The sequence below is a fragment of the Perca fluviatilis genome, chromosome 14 (assembly GCF_010015445.1).
Source record: "Perca fluviatilis chromosome 14, GENO_Pfluv_1.0, whole genome shotgun sequence".
Classification (NCBI taxonomy): Eukaryota; Metazoa; Chordata; class Actinopteri; order Perciformes; family Percidae; genus Perca; species Perca fluviatilis.
Window position 1 is genome coordinate 15,082,804 of NC_053125.1, and position 18,431 is coordinate 15,101,234.

Sequence of the window (18,431 nt, forward strand, 5' to 3'; positions counted from 1 at the left end):
GAAATATTATGGAAGCCTATTTCTACTAGGAAGAGAAAAAAAAAAATAGATGAAATGAAAACTGTACTAAGACAAAATTACGGGATAAAAGGTTGTAAGTGTGACTCAACATTGAGATTTTTATCATGTCTAACTTTTCCTCATCTTTTTTTTTCTGGCAGAAATTAATAGGGTTGAAATCACAATGACAATATGTATTAGAATATCCTCCATAATCAATATATATTATAGATAATTCATTCTAATAGAGAATTGGTTTTCAGTGTAATGCAACAGACCAATGTCTTTAAAAAATGTTACATAAAAAACCTTCAAGAATATCTTTTGTTAACTTTTAAGCCAGAATTGGCTTGATATGACTAATCTAGACAACATCATTTTGTTATAATTATACCATCACTTTATGATTCCAGTATAAGATAAGATAAATGACAGTATCGTATCACTACTTGTGTACTTTTTTTGCTGGATTCATGAAAGCCAATGCAAAATTTAAAAATAGATCAGAAAATCTTACCCAAGCACAATCAATAACTAATAAAGAGTAAAGTTATTATCATCCCTAAAGACATCCATCTAAACCTGGACAGTCTGGGCATCAATCGATCTCAGCCCCCCACTGAGCCCTGAGTGGCACCCTCTTTCATGAAGGTATAAACCCACCGCGCACAAGGCTAATCTGGCCGAGGCGGGGCTGCTTTGAACACCGGTTTGCCCCTGAATCCACCATGGGGAGTGAAGTCCTCTGAGACCGCTCAGATACTGTGAGGCTCAAGGGCTGTGAGCCTGCAGATTTTCGTGCAAGGAAAAAGAGGTTGGTGGGCCTCCTTTCTGTGTATTTGGATCTGCAGTCTTAAGTGACTTTCATGCTTTCCATTTCTAAATTAGCAATACTTTTAATAAGATTATTGTGTCCAGTGTTACACTTAGTACAGGTGTGTTTTGGCATACAACCATTCAGCCCGTGTTAGCCCAATCCACATACATACAGTACATTTGGTCTATAATGATGATGAACAAAATCCTCATCATCTGATATTGCTCAGAATTTGACAAATACCATATCTAAAATAGCATTTTGTCTAAACTAGGTTTCACAAACATGTCTTATAGAAAAGCTTTTTCATGACTCATGGGCAAGTAGACGTACCCTCAAGTACAAATTTGAGCTACTTTTGTTTACGTTATTTCCATTTTATGCCATTCCACTACATATCAAATAGATTAATAATTACTATAGTTTAAACGGTATATACCTGGTATATACACTTGTTTAAGTGTTTTACATTGTACTATTGATCACCGAATGAAAGGATCTTAATACTTCTTCCAGTACTGATTATGGGAACAATGTCACGTACTGTAGATGAATCTTGTAATGTGTTTTCAAAACCATCGGGAAGCGCTGTGGAGCTGTTTATTTTCTGAGAGAAGGGGCCTTGGTTGTTCTATGATGTCATCCTCAGTCAAGTTATCACATGACACACACCCTTTTTTAGATGTTTTTGTCACATGTATGAGAGAATATACACAATAAAGTTAATGGAAAAACACACACACACACACACACACACCCTATGTGTATGGGCAGACACACACACCTACATAATTATTGGATCTCAACTCAAATTCTTAAAATAACATCTCTATGTACTTAATTGGAATCAAATAGTACACTGAAGCAACATGGAATCAGTGAGAAACAGGAAAGTAGTGGGAAAGTTAGCCTTCAGTGTTTTGATTGCTGTGAGACTGTGGGAGCAGGGGCCCACCCAAGGGAGATGAAAGATGAGAGAGGAGGAGGAAAAATAGTGAGAGGTGGACAGAGAAAAGACTGAGAGTGAGGATAAGGAGAACGAAGAGAGGACAGTGCAGAAAGAAAACACTCCCTCACCCCCCACTGTGAAATCAAATTCACTGACTCTGAAGCCAGCTTATCTGAAGGAGTAACCATCACAAAAGACACCAACAGCGCAGTTGGTTGGGCAATCTTTCCAAGAAAACACAACCCCCTTTTGGCCAGTCACTGTTTAGACAATGACTGTGCAGGCCTTTGCAGACAGATGCAGGCTGCTGAATGATGAGTCACCAGTCAGTCAGTGCTGGATACTTTATGCCTGAGCCTTTTCAAATGCCTCGAGACTTGGGAATTATTTAGGATTCATGCCACAGCACATGCTCAGATGTGACTTTTGCCAGTCGTGGGAATTTGGAAGTGTTATTATGTTAACAAGTATGATGATGATGAATTCATAATTATACATACAATTTAATGTCACTTCCTCCTCTCGCAACTTAAAAAAAAGCTGGTATTACAATGTCTATAATATTAGATAATCTAGATACAAAACAACCAGAGCACGGAAATGAAAATCTCCTTAACAAGATAAATTTGTTCTCCACCGAATGATTTGTAGTCACTTTTGTGATCTCCTGAATTTTCATCTGGTACCATAATCAGGCCAACATTTCAACTTGTTCTACTTTGTTTTGTAACCAAATATCTGCACAATTACTGACATTCCCATCAGCCTCAGATGTACTCTGTGTTTGGTGGTAATCAGCTAAATGCTAGCATGCTAACCCACTAAACTAAGAACGATACTATGGCAAACATACTGTACCTGTATGTGCTAAACAGCAGCATGTTAGCATTGTCATTGTGAGCATGTAATTAGCATGCTGACACTGGCATTCAGCTCATAGCGCAACTGTACTTACAGTAAGTATAGCCTTACAGAACTGCAACAGTAGCATGGCTGTTGACATCCTGTTTTCTGACTATTCTCTAGGTAAGTTATGAATAGTTGAAAATAATTTAAAAAGGATAAATTATTGGTTAAACTGCTTACAAGTCATAAACATATTGCATAGACTTCTGACGATGAGGTCACAAGAAGACATTGCTTCATTGGGAACTTAATAATAATTTGTAATTTTTATAATCTTTATAATTGGGAGCGTTAAATAGATTATGGACACACTGTGAATCTACACACTCATCCGGGACTGTGTGTAACTGAGGTGTTAGATAGCACACCATGGTTGCCTATTAGAGTAAGCAGTGGTCAATGTTTTACTGCAGCGATAGGGAAATAAAAACAAAATACGGACCCTAACGTCCAAAGTGGATAAGTATAAGATATTTAATTTAACTGTAGTTTTGATGGTATGGTGGCGAGTAAATAAAAACATTTCAGCAAGGACATTTGTCTAGCATGCTGCAGCTGGAAGAGGATGAGTGAAAGGGGACAGAAACACCTCTTTAATGGACTTGTCAAAGGGAGTAACACCATTACAAAGTGTTGCCAATTGGACGTATGCATGCACCCAGATGAATATGTCCCCTTGCCCTCACGCATGCACACAGAGGCACTTTTATCCCCCACTTTACTCCACTCTGACACCCTGTGTGTAACCCCTTACATGCATGAACGAGTGTGTGTCATGTGAGACGCTGGTGTGTGCCACCTGGTGTGACTGAGCAGACCGAAGAGAGAGGAGACAGCGAAGAGAGAAACTAAATTGGCTGTGGCCTCTGTCTCAGGGGTAGCCAGCCCCTGGGTTAGGTGGGCTATTCTTATAGAGGGCAGTGAGAGGTCTCCAGCTCCCCTGCTACACAAACCACTTTATAGGATCCCACATTATGTTTTGATGGCCTCCTGGGATTGTGGGGGTGGTGTTAGCCAATGACAAGTGTGAGAGAAAGGAAGAGGAAATTGAGCTTTCTTTGTGGGAAAAAGGGCAACTTCTAGTAGGGATTCTCTTCAAGTATGGAGCCCTAAGACAGACAGACAGACAGACACACTTTTAAAGGTAAAGTATAACATTTTTTCCAGGTATTTCTTTTTACTCTTTTTAGTTACTTTTGAGTATCTATGTAACAGATTTGATGATATAATCATTGGTGTTTTTGGCTTATTGCTGTGATAATTCTTTTGTGCAGTTTTGGGGCTCAATACTACAATACAAGGTTTGCTTGGTTTAAAAAAAAGAAAATACATGAACTTAAAGTCACAATAACATTCAGAAAGATGAACAAATGTAATCAGGACAGCAGGGATGACGTCAATCTTTAATGGCAGACGGCCTGAAATGTCTTCATTTAACATTTTCATAAAAACTTCTCATTTTGATCACCTTTTTTTTTGGTTTCAAACAAACAAACCATCTGCAATTCACTGAAATACAGTTTCTCCTTACAGCGGCTAAAGTACATAAATATCAACAGTACTGTATGCATTAAGAAAAAGAAAAGAAGAACACACACATGCCGTGAACATGCACAGAACACACAGGTACGCACATGGTATACTGAAACGAGAAAGGAATAGTTCTCATTGACAAAAGGGAGGGGTCATCATATTCATTTCCAGGAACTTCTGTACCGTACTGCTGGCAAAAGACAAATAGATCCATTCGTTCAAAAGGTATTTCTCTGGATTTCACAGTGAATTATGTAGGTAAAACAGTATTCATATATCAGATACAAACACAATAAGAAGCTCTAGAAAATTACCAAATGAATATACAATTAAACTTACAATAATACTTACAATTAATTATATGATGGGCATCTTTTATGAACTTTAAAAACATAATACCCATAAAAACACACACGCACACACACACCCCTTATAAATACTTGTTCTAATAAATTTGGTGCCACACTTGGCTTAAAAAATGTCTGTAAAAGCAAAAACTGCTCCAGAATATCGGTTGACATAGTGTGCATATTATTATTAATATTCATCAAAAACACTGACTATATGACTCAACCACTCCAATATGATTGTACACACCTGGGCTAAAGATTGTTTTTCTTACAGTATTTCAGTTTTTGATCACATCACTGAAATGTGACTTGGCCTTATCAGAAGAAGTACAAGAATCACTGTTTATCTTTGTAAGAATGCGACATGAATGAGAATTTTGGCATCAAAATGTCACAGGAATATGATCACTTGAAGATATGTCAAACAGCAAAGAAGTTATTGCAGGCCCAGAATACACAAGATTACAAAAAGATTATAATTTTTTTTTTAACACTCCAATCATCACTATGTAAATTCAACATTTACAAAAGCAGGTTGAATCATGTTGGCTCCCTAAAAATAGACACAAAAAGACAAATTGCTTAAAGTGAATGTCCTTTCAGATGCAGAGTTGCTCTTTGGAGTGACACCAAAAGAGACATGCAGCAAAAATAACATCATACTTCATAAGAAATCAGACTGAAGACTACAAAGCAGTCAAAAATGGAATTATTCCACTAGCCTACATAGCTCTCCAGTGTAAAAAAAAAAAAATGCCTTTGGTCTTTTGTTTCTCTATACTGTGCTGCTGTCTCCTGCTACACAATGAATGAAATTCCTAATTATAGCAGGGCTCAGTTTGCCATGTTTTTCAGTCTCTGGGGTCACTACCTTCACCAGTGACGGCTTATTCCTGTCAATGCCTCTCGTAACAAGTCTGGCTACCTCTAACTGATAAATTATGAGCTGGATCACTCAAGAGTTAACATTGACTGCTTAGTTGAACCAAAGCACATCAGACAAAGGACTAATATGTTTGCCTCATCAGGTAAAGACACCACAAAAAGACACACATGAGCAAACCTAAAAATCCACACAGTATGTAGAAAAGACAAGAGAAAAACCCACAGGACTGCTTTGGTATAGCAGGGCGACTTACCATGTTATAATGGCACAAAACAGGAAGGGCAAAATAATACAAGTATGAAAGTTCCTCACACACTTAAGCACGACATGAACCTATCAAACAGAACCATTTCAAACATTGTCTTGATTACAAAAATACTTTTTTGTATTTCTTTAAAATATCTAAAAATGTACAGCATTGGGTTTTGTTTTTCTTTTTTTGCAAAGTCATGCTTCAACATGTATTTAATAATCATAATAACATTAATATGAATGATATACAGTATAGTAATAATTATAGTCGTATTATAATATTACCCAGCAGCGCTTTAGCCACACTTCCATACTTCTGGCCTTGCAAAGTGGCTGCATAAAATGTGCACTCCTCTGGTACACTTGCATATACAGAATGCACAGCAAGAGCCCTGCTAACGTTAACACGGGCGACGCAGTCAACTGGTAAACAAAGGGTGTGTGAGCCTTTGTCATGCATGCCCGGCACCTTTCATTGAGGTGTCAGAGGAGGTGTAGCCAAAGCGCTGCCGGTAAATTTTGAGTATGTAACAGTATAAAAAAAAAAAAAAAAGTTGGAAGGACTTTGGGGAGGGTGGGCTCGATGTGTGATGGAGGCTGGGGTCTAGAATGTCCTGAGGCCCATGAGGCTGCTGCTGCCTAAGAGAGAGAGAGCGAGAGAGACAAGAAAAGGGGTGAGGTTGCCATGGTCACCGCACACAAACCTTGTACACTAATGAAAACACAGGGGATCGTGTGGAACTGTTGCACGACACAAACACAGTCACACACCCATAAAAGGTAGATACTCCAGTGTAGGCGCACACACACACACAAAACATGTTTCTTGCTTGCTCCTCAATTTTTCTGCACCGGCCTTCATGACGCCAGGACCACACACACACACACACACACACACACACACACACACACACACACAATTCTGGGTTTGTTTTCAAAACATTTTCTGTTGAGCAAAACCTGAATCATACACGGACGAATGTTGACACGCTGTCAATACGGCTTGGTGCTGCTGCGTTCATTCCAGCAGATGTCTTTGGCAGTGCAATACCACACAAAAGCCTGAGCTTTCACTGCCTTTTCCACAAATCTACACTTTCAAAATCGGACACTGTGCCAGAAGGGAGAGGCGAGGTGAGATTTACACCTTTTGTCCTCGCCTGTTGGGATCAATGGTCATGAAGTCCGATCCATTAACTCACCGACGGTACGCTGCTCCAAGAGCCAGAGTCAGGTCAGTCCTCCTGGTTTCTAATTGGACACGAGAGGCAACGCCCGTCACAGCTGGCCACGGCCACCATCACACATCAAGAACCTGAGGACGCACAGGAGGCAGAGTTTTACTGAAGTGAACAAGCTGCAACAGCATCCTGACTGCGGGTGGGGTGTTTTTGTTGAGGCTGTTTAAGGTGTTGAATCAACATGGATTGTTTAACATTTCTGTTATTTCTTCCAACCACTATATATTCACGTGTGGGTGTTTTGGTTAATTTATTTTTTTTAAAGATGTAAATTAATTAAAAAGACAGGTAATACACTGCAACCTTTGCCAAATCCTTCAAACTCAAGAGCTTCACTCAAACCACACAGGACCTCATGATCCAAAGCTTCTTCATGACTGTTACGGCAAAGTACAGCTGTGTATGGAGCTAAGCTGAGCTTTAAAAGGGATACTCCATCAATTTAACATTCATGCACTTCCTTAAAAGGTGCTCTAAACGATGTCACGCGTTTTTTTTTTAGGCTATAACATTTAAAAAAAACGCGGTCTCTGTAGACAGCCCAGGCTCCACAAACGCCAACAAAAACAAGCTGCGCCAACCTGTTAGCCTAGAAATCTAGACGCACACTAGCGGCAGCAAATTTAATTTGCAGCCAAGGGGGTCTAGGCACTCTCCGTTGACTTGCGAGCTGGAAAAACCAAACTCTGGTCAGGCCAATCACATCGTGTATAGAGTCGGTGGGCGGGCTTATGGCTGCTGCTGCTGGGAACAGCGGTCAACTGGAAGACTTGGAGTTAAGCTTTTCTTTGAGAAAAGAACAGCACTGAAATCATTCTTAAAAAAGGAAGATGTGTTCGGAGTTTTGCCGACTGGATACGGCAAAAGTTTAATCTATCAACTTGCTTCTCTTCCTTCTTCGTTGCTCTGCCTGGTTGTAGCGCTATCCTATTGCGTGCAGAGGGAATTTGAAAGACAACAGTTTATCCCGCCCCTCGGATTGAGCTCCGTCAATGGGGAGTTCCCAGACCCAACATCTTGATGTGGGTCTGGCTTGTCAGGCTACCAACCTGCACCACGAAACATAAACAGTCTTCCAGCGTTCCAGCCAATAACCAACAAGAAGGATTTGCGGGTGGGGGTTAGTGCGCGGAAGCACAGAAGGGAGGGAGAGGGGACGGGATGAGGAGGAGGGAGGGGCGAGCTAGCCTTGTTTTGTTTGAAAATACTTTGAACGTCAAAAAGAAGTAACTTCACCCAACATTGCTTAGAGCACCTTTAATGTTGGGGGACTTAAAAGAGAGAGAGAAAGAAAATCAACGGAGCAGATGCAGAAATATCATGATTTTGGGTCAAGTTTCAAAAACACTGGATCCTATCCTACACTTCCCATAATGCAATTCAAGCTTTCATTTGAAGCTCTCTATCTGGCAAACAGACACACTTTTTAAACTTCACCCCCAGTTTGTAATGCAGGCTCTCTCTAAAAGTGTAGCCTTCAAGCCCATGCCGAGAGCGGTGTCTCTAAAGTCATTTTCTCAGACTCAACAAAGCTCCTCCAGAGCCACAGAAGACATTACAAAACTGTTTTCCAAGGATTTTTAGCACACACACTAACCAGTAAACTGATTACAACGTGTAAAATCAGCCGACTAACCCTTCAAAAAGACAGTTTTGCTATCTTTTGCAAAGTCCTTCAAGCTCAAAGTCCAAATGTGACACACAGGATGTCAGCTGACAATAGTCTTAAATACTTGTGTTGAACCTCTGCTTAACAACCGTATCTCCCATGATTCCTCTACCCGCCCCACCAGCAGACCGAAGAGAAAGGTCACCACTCTGACCCCTGACCAACCCCCAGATGTATCACCAAAAATAGACATGTCTTGGAGACCGTGGAAACTCGGGTTCAGAGGGGGATGGGGGGGGGGAGAGACTCTTTGGAACAATAAACAATTAGTAAACCAAACATGACCTTAAGAGACAGAAAGAGGGAGACAGACTGTTGCAGGGAAAGAAGCGAGACAGGGTTGAGAACAGTGCGTTTTGGAAGGGGCACGGCTGGCCTAGCTAATGCCCTGTTGCGCGTTCAATCAAGGAAGAGGGAATCGATGTGTTATACAGCCGCTTGGCTAAGCTGATGAGACGCATACTTCCAGGGCCACCCTATTTGTTCTGGCTGAGACACCAAGGTTAAAGATTGGGTTGATCATTGAACATGTCTGTGCGGATTAGGGAAAGGTTTAGTGATTTGCAAGCTTAATGTGTTACATCCAATAACTCGGCCCAGGCGCGTAATGTAAGATAGGTAAACAAGTAGTGTTTGAGAATGTGGGTGGCGACTTGGTTTCTCTTGAATGCTTGCACTGTTTTCGGTTTCTTTCTTTTTTTCAGCTAGGCTTCATGCAGCAAATGTTCCCATCTTTGTTATCAGTGATCATTGATCTCGTGCTGCAAGTGACGAGAGAGAAGACTTGTTGAAATTAATACAAAAAATGTCATAGTGCTTTGCTCTAGCTCTCCACCGTCTGTAGACCATGTTTAAAAAAGGACCACGCTGCTGTGTTTTAGACCGTTGGATGTTATTTTTGCACCCAATCTGGCATCACTGTATGCTATGAGAATCGATTTGCACACTCTTAAATTCAAATCAAGTTTGCATTTAATCTTGTCAAAGAGGAGCCCGATAGATACATTTGTGCGGTTGATATTATCAGCCAAGTTACCAAACACTCATACGGTCCTTTAAGATTTCTACCTGTGCAGCACGACCATGAAGAAGAGCCCTGTCTGAAGCCCCTTTAATCCGGAGAAAAGCCTTTAGGCCCTGGCTGTGTTTCTCACATACCAGCAATAGCTGCTGGAGCTGGGGTGGTGATGAATGCAGCTGCTGACATGTATCTAGCTCCTGAGACCCGGTGCAGGGACAAGGCCACAGTGTAGCTATACTCTGTGTGTGTGTGTGTGTGTGTGTGTGTGTGTGTGTGTGTGTGTGTGTGTGTGTGTGTGTGTGTGTGATGTGTCAGTGGGGGGTTAAGGAATAGAGTCCCACTTCCTTATTAGAAGGGGCCCCAGCTGGCCCTCAGCTCTCCAGTGGGAGTTAGTCCAACATTGCACAGGAACCATTGGTTTTGTCGGGCTATTGGCCAAAAAGCTCCTCAGGGCAGGCAGGCAGGCGCACACACACACACACACACAAACACACACACACACACACACACAAGTAGTGCATGATTCACACTCCCTACACTCCCCCACCATGTCTTGTCAGATGGAAAATCCGGATTACCTTTCCCTCCAGTTCACTAGGCATTAATGTCCACTATTAGGTTGTTTTTGGATCTAGCTCCGTGCCAGAGCATGAATGTCAAATATAATTCTGCTTCAAAAACATTCAACATGAATGACTAGCCCAAGCTTCCAGCGCTATTACAATAACAAAAACTTACATTGTAATATGTTTTTTTAAAGAGTCCGCAGTGGGTAACTACCTGTTTAAACTGCCATGAAGTGACACTGCTGTAAATGAACATTTCAAAATTGCACTTTCTTTGACAGGCAGGATGCCAGTTGATTAGGAAAGCCACATACTCGGACCGTGAGCGGTCCCCGTCCGTCAGATGCCGAGACAACCACAAGCCTCCCAGAACTGTGGCGCTGGAAGCTACTTTGAATTCCCATTGTGAAGGATTGCTGTCACCAGACACCTTCAGCATGAGTTGCAATTCAGAAAGGCAGCCTCTTTTTCAAAGAACACATGACCCATCAATAGCAGACGGATTGTACAACAGTGGTGCAACACAGACAGCTTATCTCTGTAACCTCAGTTCAAGTTTATTCTTGTTGTCTTGCAGTTAAAATGGTTTCAAGTGTTTCCCAAGCACAATGCCTAGCAGACTGCATTGCACAAATAAGTAACACCCACGTCACAGACCGCATAAAGACACCAAGTGACTGTTTCTAACTTGACTGTATCCACTGAACAGAAAGGAAGGTTAAAAAAACAAACAAAAAAACAAAACAAGCTGTTTGTTTGCAAAGCTGCAAAATGTCAGGGACAAACTAAGCAGCAAGGCTAACATAACCCTGACAGTTGGCTTTTAGTAGGAAATGACCAGCATTTATTTTTTAATTATGGCTACCATACAAATACAGTGTACCCTGAGTTGCATAGATTTTACTATACCAACATACTTTACTTGGAGATATGTTTCCCAGTGTGATTAAGCTACAACCACCACTACACTGCAGACTTTTATGTCATGCTCGCATGCAAAGTAATTTACATTAAATGAACTGATGATGCTGATGGATACTGGAAATATAACCAAATGTGGACCAATCGCTTAAATTACAGGTTCATCTTGCCTTTGGATGTTGTTGTTCAGTGTGAACTATGCTCCAATAATTTTGTTGATACATATTATGGCATGGTTGAGGAATGCTAAGAAGTCTTTGGAAGTGTTTTGGAAAGTGATACACATTGATATATCTAACATCCTAAGTAGGAATATTCCTTGTTTCCCACCTGTTCTATATCTAAATGAATAGATTTTTCTAAAATCAGATTTTCTCACTTACCTCTAGTGATATTTAGTCATATAGATAGTTTTGGATGAATTTGTTCAGGCTATAAGATATCTCTATATCTATATTTCTGTCTGTGACCACAATACAATTGAGATGAATGGAATTGGTTTGTGGTGCTCACATTAAAAATGACTAAATCTAAAACGTTCAACAACATCTCTTCCCAGAAACAGTGCCCATGTTATTCTGGATAATTCTGACATCATCGTGGACAATTTTCTTTAGAAAAACTTAGTTCCAGAGAAAACTGCGTTTCGGAGTAACATGAAGACTTACTTACTATGTGTAAGTGTTCAATGTTATGACTACCACCAACAAAATTTCTTTCACCTCAATGACAGATATAACATGGACAACTAAAACAGAAACTATATTGAAAGCATAAAAAGACACCAGAAGATGTAAGACTTTTCTCTTCTTGTTATTTGACATTTGGATGACCTGAACGGTTTTGTTTGCGTGCATGCTGTTTTGCGTTTGCCTGTGAGAGGCCTTATGATTGGGCATGTACACACTACATGATTTGAGTGTGTTGCACATGTGTATATCTGATGCAGTGCCCTGTAATTATCGCAATATTCCGCATTGATGTCTCAGCTGCACTTCACCCTTCACTGAGATGGATGTTGTTGTTTCATTGAGGGGTTAATATCCACTGGGGCAGCCTGACCGGCCAAACGACTTCCTCCTGGTTTGATACAGGAGTAATTACTTCCTCAAAACCCCTCCCTCCTCCACTCCCTTCCTCCTTTACCCCCCTGACGGAGACAAAATCCCCCAAAACATCAAATTACTCCAACTGCTTCTTTTCTCACGCAGTATGTATCAGCCTTTGGAAATACATAAGTCAGCTATGATGCAGGTTTAGAAGAGGACAGTCCAGGACTAGCACCAATCAACAGCTTGATGAATGGTAGCCTCCATGCTACCCATCCACTCCCCACTCACTCCCTAAGGGATCGGGAGAACATGTTTCTTCCTGTCCCGAGGCGTTGGAGGGAGGTTACTGGTGACAGTGTGACTGGCGCCGAGTGCACACACACACAACACACACACACACACACACACACACACACACACACACACACACACACACACACGGGATTTGTTGTGCTTTGTGGTTTTGTTTTTCTACGAGCACAACAGCGTTTAGTTGGTCTGAACCAGAGAGCGAGGCCTGTGTAGCTCATGCATGGTTACAGTTGACTCGTACTTATCTCAGCACTTATTAGAATCCAACTGCTCTGTGTACTGTCTGAAGCTCCACTATAATTAATTCACCTGCAATTTATTTTTAAATAAAGCCCCATTTATTTTAGCCCCATGCTAATCCTTTTTTTTTTTTTTTTAATAAAGAATCATAAAAATGGCCCTTCCGGCAGTATCCAGATACCACAGCAGTTCATGGTGCATATTCCACATTTACGACCTTTTGGAGCATCACATCCTCCGTCTCTTTCTGTATTTACAATTCTCCACTGTGTACTTTTTCATAATGCGAAAATGCCAAAAATATGTTCTTAAATTAAAAAATATATTTCATCCTGCCAGGGCTTGACAAAATTACAAACATGCCCTAATATCTGCTGTACAGTACCAACGTAATTATACGACAATATTCAGTGTTTTTATGACTATGTTAGAGCGTGTGCACAGTAATAAACGGTGCTTCACATACAAGTGCAATAGATATCAAGTGTCCTTCCAGTAGTAGGCAGATCTGTGGAAGCAATAAGAATAACCTCTGATCCTCCACTAAACCTACTCAGCATGTATAATCTTAATGAACAATCAATGAATTGTTTTGAAATCAAAGTACTTCAGACTAATGCCGAACTAATGAAATTACATATAATGTGAAAGGGGTCGCTTGTAGTGATGAACCCAGAGAGAATTATCACCCCTCAGCTCTGCAGAGCATTTTAGCAGCTCGTTGTTTTTGGTTTAAAGGCCTGCAAATTTACTGTTTTTGGTTCACTCGCACTGCTTTCTTTAACGTTGTTTCTAGACATAGCAAGCGGCTGTTTGCAGCGAAAAACGCTCTGATAACCTGACTGTATGCTACGTGCCAGGCACCAAATGGTAAATAGAGTTAGTAACTAGCTAACTATTAGCTAGCTAGAGCTAAAAGGAGAGAGAAGATTGGACCTACAATTTTCAGGTCACCTGAAACACGACTCCAAATGAATGCTAATGTTGCTCTGTGTCTGCGGCCACATTCATCACAACATCATAAGGTGATAGCATGTCAATGTTGTGTATGTAGACGTAGCACCAAAATGTATCTACAAACTACAGCTGTCAAATAAATGTAGTAGCATACAATATACTTTAGTGTCCCCCTCAGGGAATTTGTAAAAAAGTACCTTTGAATTTTAAGTTGTAGTTGAGTATAAAATAGAAATACAAGTATCTCAAATCTGTACTCAAGCATAGTGCTTGAGTGAATGTACTGAATGACTTTCACCACTGGTTATAATAACATTACCTATCAAAGCAGCCCATATTAGCATTTTAGTCATATTTGCTGAGCTCTACTCTGTCCGCGTTATGAAAACGTCAGCATCAGAGCTTGTTGTATATTCTGTTTGACTTGCAGCCTTTGACGCCTGAGATCAAGCATCACATCAATGGGAAAAGTCGACCTTCTGTACCTTACGACCTAAGTCGGGAAAAGAATGGAGTTCCCTTTCCCCATCTTTTATGTCGTATGATGATGTGCGAGGACTGGCTGTGGTTCCATTGACCCACTGGGCTTTACACTTCCACATTTACTTCTAAAAGGCTCATTTGTTTTGTGTTTCATGTCTATATTTGAAGTCAACTGGCAGAAATAGGACTAATTAGTTAGTTAGTTTGGCAGCTAGCTGAATGGAGGTTTCCATGTGAGGTTTGAGGGCAAAAAAAAAAAAAAAAAAAGGGTTGCTCATTTGACAAACACGCCATGTGCATGGAGTAACACCCTGTGATATTCCCGGCATATGTTTAGGAATATCTCAGCGTCTGTTTAAACCAAGTGTCATAACATTTACTAAAGTTTTTTCACGGCAAGGCACAATGTACACCCATGTAGACCCACGTGTGTGTGTGTGTGTGTGTGTGTGTGTGTGTGTGTGTGTGTGTGTGTGTGTGTGTGTGTGTGTGTGTGTGTGTGTGTGTGTGTGTGTGTGTGTGTGTGTGTGTGTGTGTGTGTGTGTGTGATGCCACTCACACATACTTCAGCAGAACTGCCTGGACTTCCATCCCTGAGGAGTTCCATCTGCAGGTGGGAGCCAGCGAATCTAAACACACGTAATCACACATACATTAACACACACGCACAAATACATGCATACAAATATATGTTTATATACAATTCATACATGTAATATTCAATTTATTGAGTACTTTTGCTGCACTAAAATCCTGTAACCTCAAGGAATAAAGCCATTTAAAAGGAATAGTTTCAAATTTTGAGAAATACGCTTATTTGCTTTCTTGGCCGTGTGCAGTGACGTCCTGGAGTCTCTGCTCGTTGCCTGCCAACCTCAGTGTGATGACAGGACTCAAGGAAGGCTACCTGATCTGATCCCCCACCCCGTTTTCAATCTTTAGGCCGGGTTCACATACACTCGGGCATTTCTCAGAAGGTCCAGCAAAAACGCAAGTGTTCCCTTTTATTTTGTCATTTTGGCAGTGGGGGCCGCGGGGGAGCCGGAAAAAAACATGACGTCATGCTGCGGAGGCCAATCATGTAACCGGCGATCAGAAATGGCAGTGCGTTTTGAGGCTGAGTCCTGTACAGTAAACAGTAAACATCACTGCCTCGATCGCTGCCATTAGAACGTTTTAAAACACTATGAGGGTATAAAACGAAACACAAGCACTTAACTGCCCAGGAGTTTGTGTAACAGCTGACTGTTTCCTGTAACAAGATCCAGCACAAAGCACAGTTGCTCCGTCTCTTTTCTCTCTTTCTCCGTGAAATGACGCTGCCTTCAAGTGCGGTCGGAAAAGGTGAGATCTATAAACGATCTGACGGAAAACAATAATTGTGAAATATAAAGTCTACTTGTGCTACATTGGGGGTTAAAGAACACAACAGGACGTCACACAAATGGGCCATTTAAGTGACCGTCGCACAACTCTGCGGTGAATCGCCAGGAAGACTGATCTAGTCCGAATGAAGCCTTAGCTGCTGGCTGGGGCTGCATATTTACTATAAAAACATGAATGAGAGTGGTATAAATGTTCTCATCTAACTCCCGGCAAAAAAAAAAGCGAAAAAGCATATTTGCCAAAAACTTCCTTCAAAGCTTTTTAGTCATTCCTTCTCATTTAGTTAATTTTTGATATTAGCTTGTAAATATGAGTTACAGCAAGACAGTTACAACAGAAGGACTTATTGTTTTTCTGAGATCTATTGCTTTGCTACCAGCCAGTTGCTTACATTTAGCAATCAAATAAGATAAGTGTACTCTCACTAGAAAAGATGACCGCAGCGGATTAACCAGGGAGCCAGAAAGCTGAACTCATGTTAACATAAAATAGATTTGATCATGTAGTCTTTTGTGTGCGTCGTAAGACCTGTTAATATACATATTTTTATGTCTCACATCCGCATCTATTCAAGGTCAGAAAGGGGTTGTGAGATGCTAACATTACCCATAAGCCCCTAATGAAATCTCAAAGCCAGATTCTCTTTGTGTCAGTGTGTGCTCACATGTGAAAAAAATGCCAGCTAGGCAGATTCATCTCGCACTCATTTTAAATTCTGACATCATCCAAGTTTTAGCTTTAGTATCTTTGCTAGGGGCCTTTATACTTAAATAACCTTGGTATCTGCATTATGTATGGTAATATAATCTATAGACTCTCTAGCAGAGATAAAAAAAAAAAAAACATGGAATAACCCAGATACTGTAACATGTATGTACGGAGAAATCATTGCAAGCTTTAAAAACCAAATCAACAAACAGTACGTCTAATACTGAGATCATATTAGCGTCAGCCAGCAACAAACAGGCTCCATGAGAAGAATTTCAAGAGATCAATAATGAACTCTTATGTGAACTCACAGTGGAGCTGTGCAGATTAGAAGGCCTCAATAAACTGGATCATGGTTGGTTGAAAAGGAGGGATTTAATAATGAAGTAGGTGATGGTCAAATGATGATGCAAACCACTGAAGCTTTCAGTAGTACGGATGATGCCTCTAATTGGGATAAATAAAGTGACATGGTAAGAGTGAGAGTCAGAGAGCTAGTGACTCGCTGCAATCAGCATTAATTGGTCATTCAACTTCTACTGTAGAAACATGTGCCATTTTGAATTATTGGGATCGCTCTATTGTTCCTACTTAGAGCACTTAAAAGTCAGTCACACCCATGGATGCCTTTCTTGGTGAGCAGTGATTATTAGTTTAGTTTAGTTCGATTCCTGGAAGTTAATGGGATCAGATAGCAGTTCATCTCAAGAGAAGGGTAAAACAGCATTACATGTCTGCAAAAATGGACTACACCCTGTAAATTAAATATTTATAAAGTCAATTATTTCACTATCAATAAACAAATTTGATGTATCAAATTCCGGATCCACTTCCTGCTTTTATGGAGCACATTCATATCAGATGAACGTGGCTATCATGACTATCAGTATTTCAGAAATGGCAGTTTTAAGCTATAATGTGATTGTTATAGCACATTACACATGCAAGGCTACATTGATTTGCCTGAAGGTAAGAAAAATAGCACAATTCTGCCAAATCCAAACTACCCCATTTACTTCAAAACAATACATGTTTGACCCGTAGCAGTAGCAGTAGAGACAGAGAGGTAATCAATAGATCAGTAAATCAGCAAATGACAGTGTGGTGTGTGCTCAGACTGTGTGGTGTGTGCATCTGTGGAATGGAGCAGAGAGGGATTTCAGGGCTGACGGCAGCAGGTTTTTGTGCGGTGGGCTCAGGAAGAGGCGAGGGCCAGTGGTCTAGGTGGTGACGGTGGTAATGGTGGGGGAGGAGGGGATGGGTTTGCAGGTTACCTGAGCGTGGAGCGAGGAGGGGTAGGTGAAAGCGGGTGGGAGGGCCGGCGACAGCTCCGCCGGGTACAGCGGGTATGATGCCCACACGTCTGGGCTGCTGGGATATAGAGCGGGCATTGTGAGCTCATCTGTGGAAAGAAGAAGAGGAGGAGTGGAGTGAGGAGAGTGGCCAGTGGATGGGTGGGTGGCTACAGGGTGGAGGGGGCAGCGGGGGAGGTGGTCGTGGAGGTGCACTGCAGGTGAGTATCTGAAGTAGCTTCCTCACATTTCATTTGTTTTAAACCAACAGACCGTTCGCAAAACCCTTAAACAGCGATGTCCAATCATTGCTTAGCAACCATAACTAGGCATGGCAGGCCTGTCAAGCCTCGGATTTCTCAACATGCCAAAGCGGTGGGCATTGAGCTGTAGGGAGAGCGATAGTACTTGGCAGATTATTATCGAGTTTGGAGGATGGTGCGTTTTTTTTTTTAAACATTTCCAAAACACAAAAGCGAAAGTGTGTGAATCAGATTAAACTGTGCGTTTATCGGATCAAAACTAAGTTACAATCGTTAGCATGGCCGTCCACAAACATATTGGTTATTCCTCATGCTGAAAGCCTTTTCTCTTGTAACTTTAAGTGAAAACAGAACGAAAACGCCTGAGCTTACATTGTATTATTATCATACTTAAAATGCTAGGACTATCTAGCTCTACACTGCAATACAAGAACAACGCTGTTTCTTAAGTTAGCGTTAAACTACAAGTCTTCTAAATGGTACATGTACTGATGAAGACTTTTTTGCCTAAGACATGTAACTTCAGCCTCAGTACTTAGCACAATATCTTGCATTAAGCTAGAATGTTGCATCAAGTGCATATTTAGGACCCCTTTTAACCCAATTCTAGTTTTAAAATGAGCCAAC

At 41.0% G+C, this 18,431-nt stretch overlaps 1 protein-coding gene across 10 annotated transcripts in view; it reads right to left on the reverse strand.

Annotated features, from left to right (window-relative positions):
- Nucleotides 1–4,061: 4,061 nt before the first annotated feature.
- LOC120572742 (RNA-binding protein with multiple splicing-like) overlaps nt 4,062–18,431 on the reverse strand; it is a 35,092-nt gene continuing 20,722 nt past the window's right edge. The window contains exons 6-10 of one of the 10 annotated variants that reach the window (XR_005641483.1): nt 17,524–17,651; nt 15,374–15,517; nt 14,721–14,784; nt 6,896–7,008; nt 6,307–6,332 (exon numbers count right to left, since the gene is read on the reverse strand). Coding sequence is in view for 3 of the 10 variants with exons in the window: in XM_039822144.1 (XP_039678078.1) it covers nt 14,722–14,784; nt 15,374–15,517; nt 17,524–17,651 (335 nt within the window). In the remaining 7 variants the exon portion in view is untranslated. Of the gene's footprint in view, nt 6,333–6,895; nt 7,009–14,714; nt 14,785–15,373; nt 15,518–16,560; nt 16,697–17,523; nt 17,652–18,431 lie in introns of those variants that run through there. The other 9 variants (XR_005641484.1, XM_039822144.1, XR_005641485.1 and 6 more) reach the window with 9 other exon arrangements.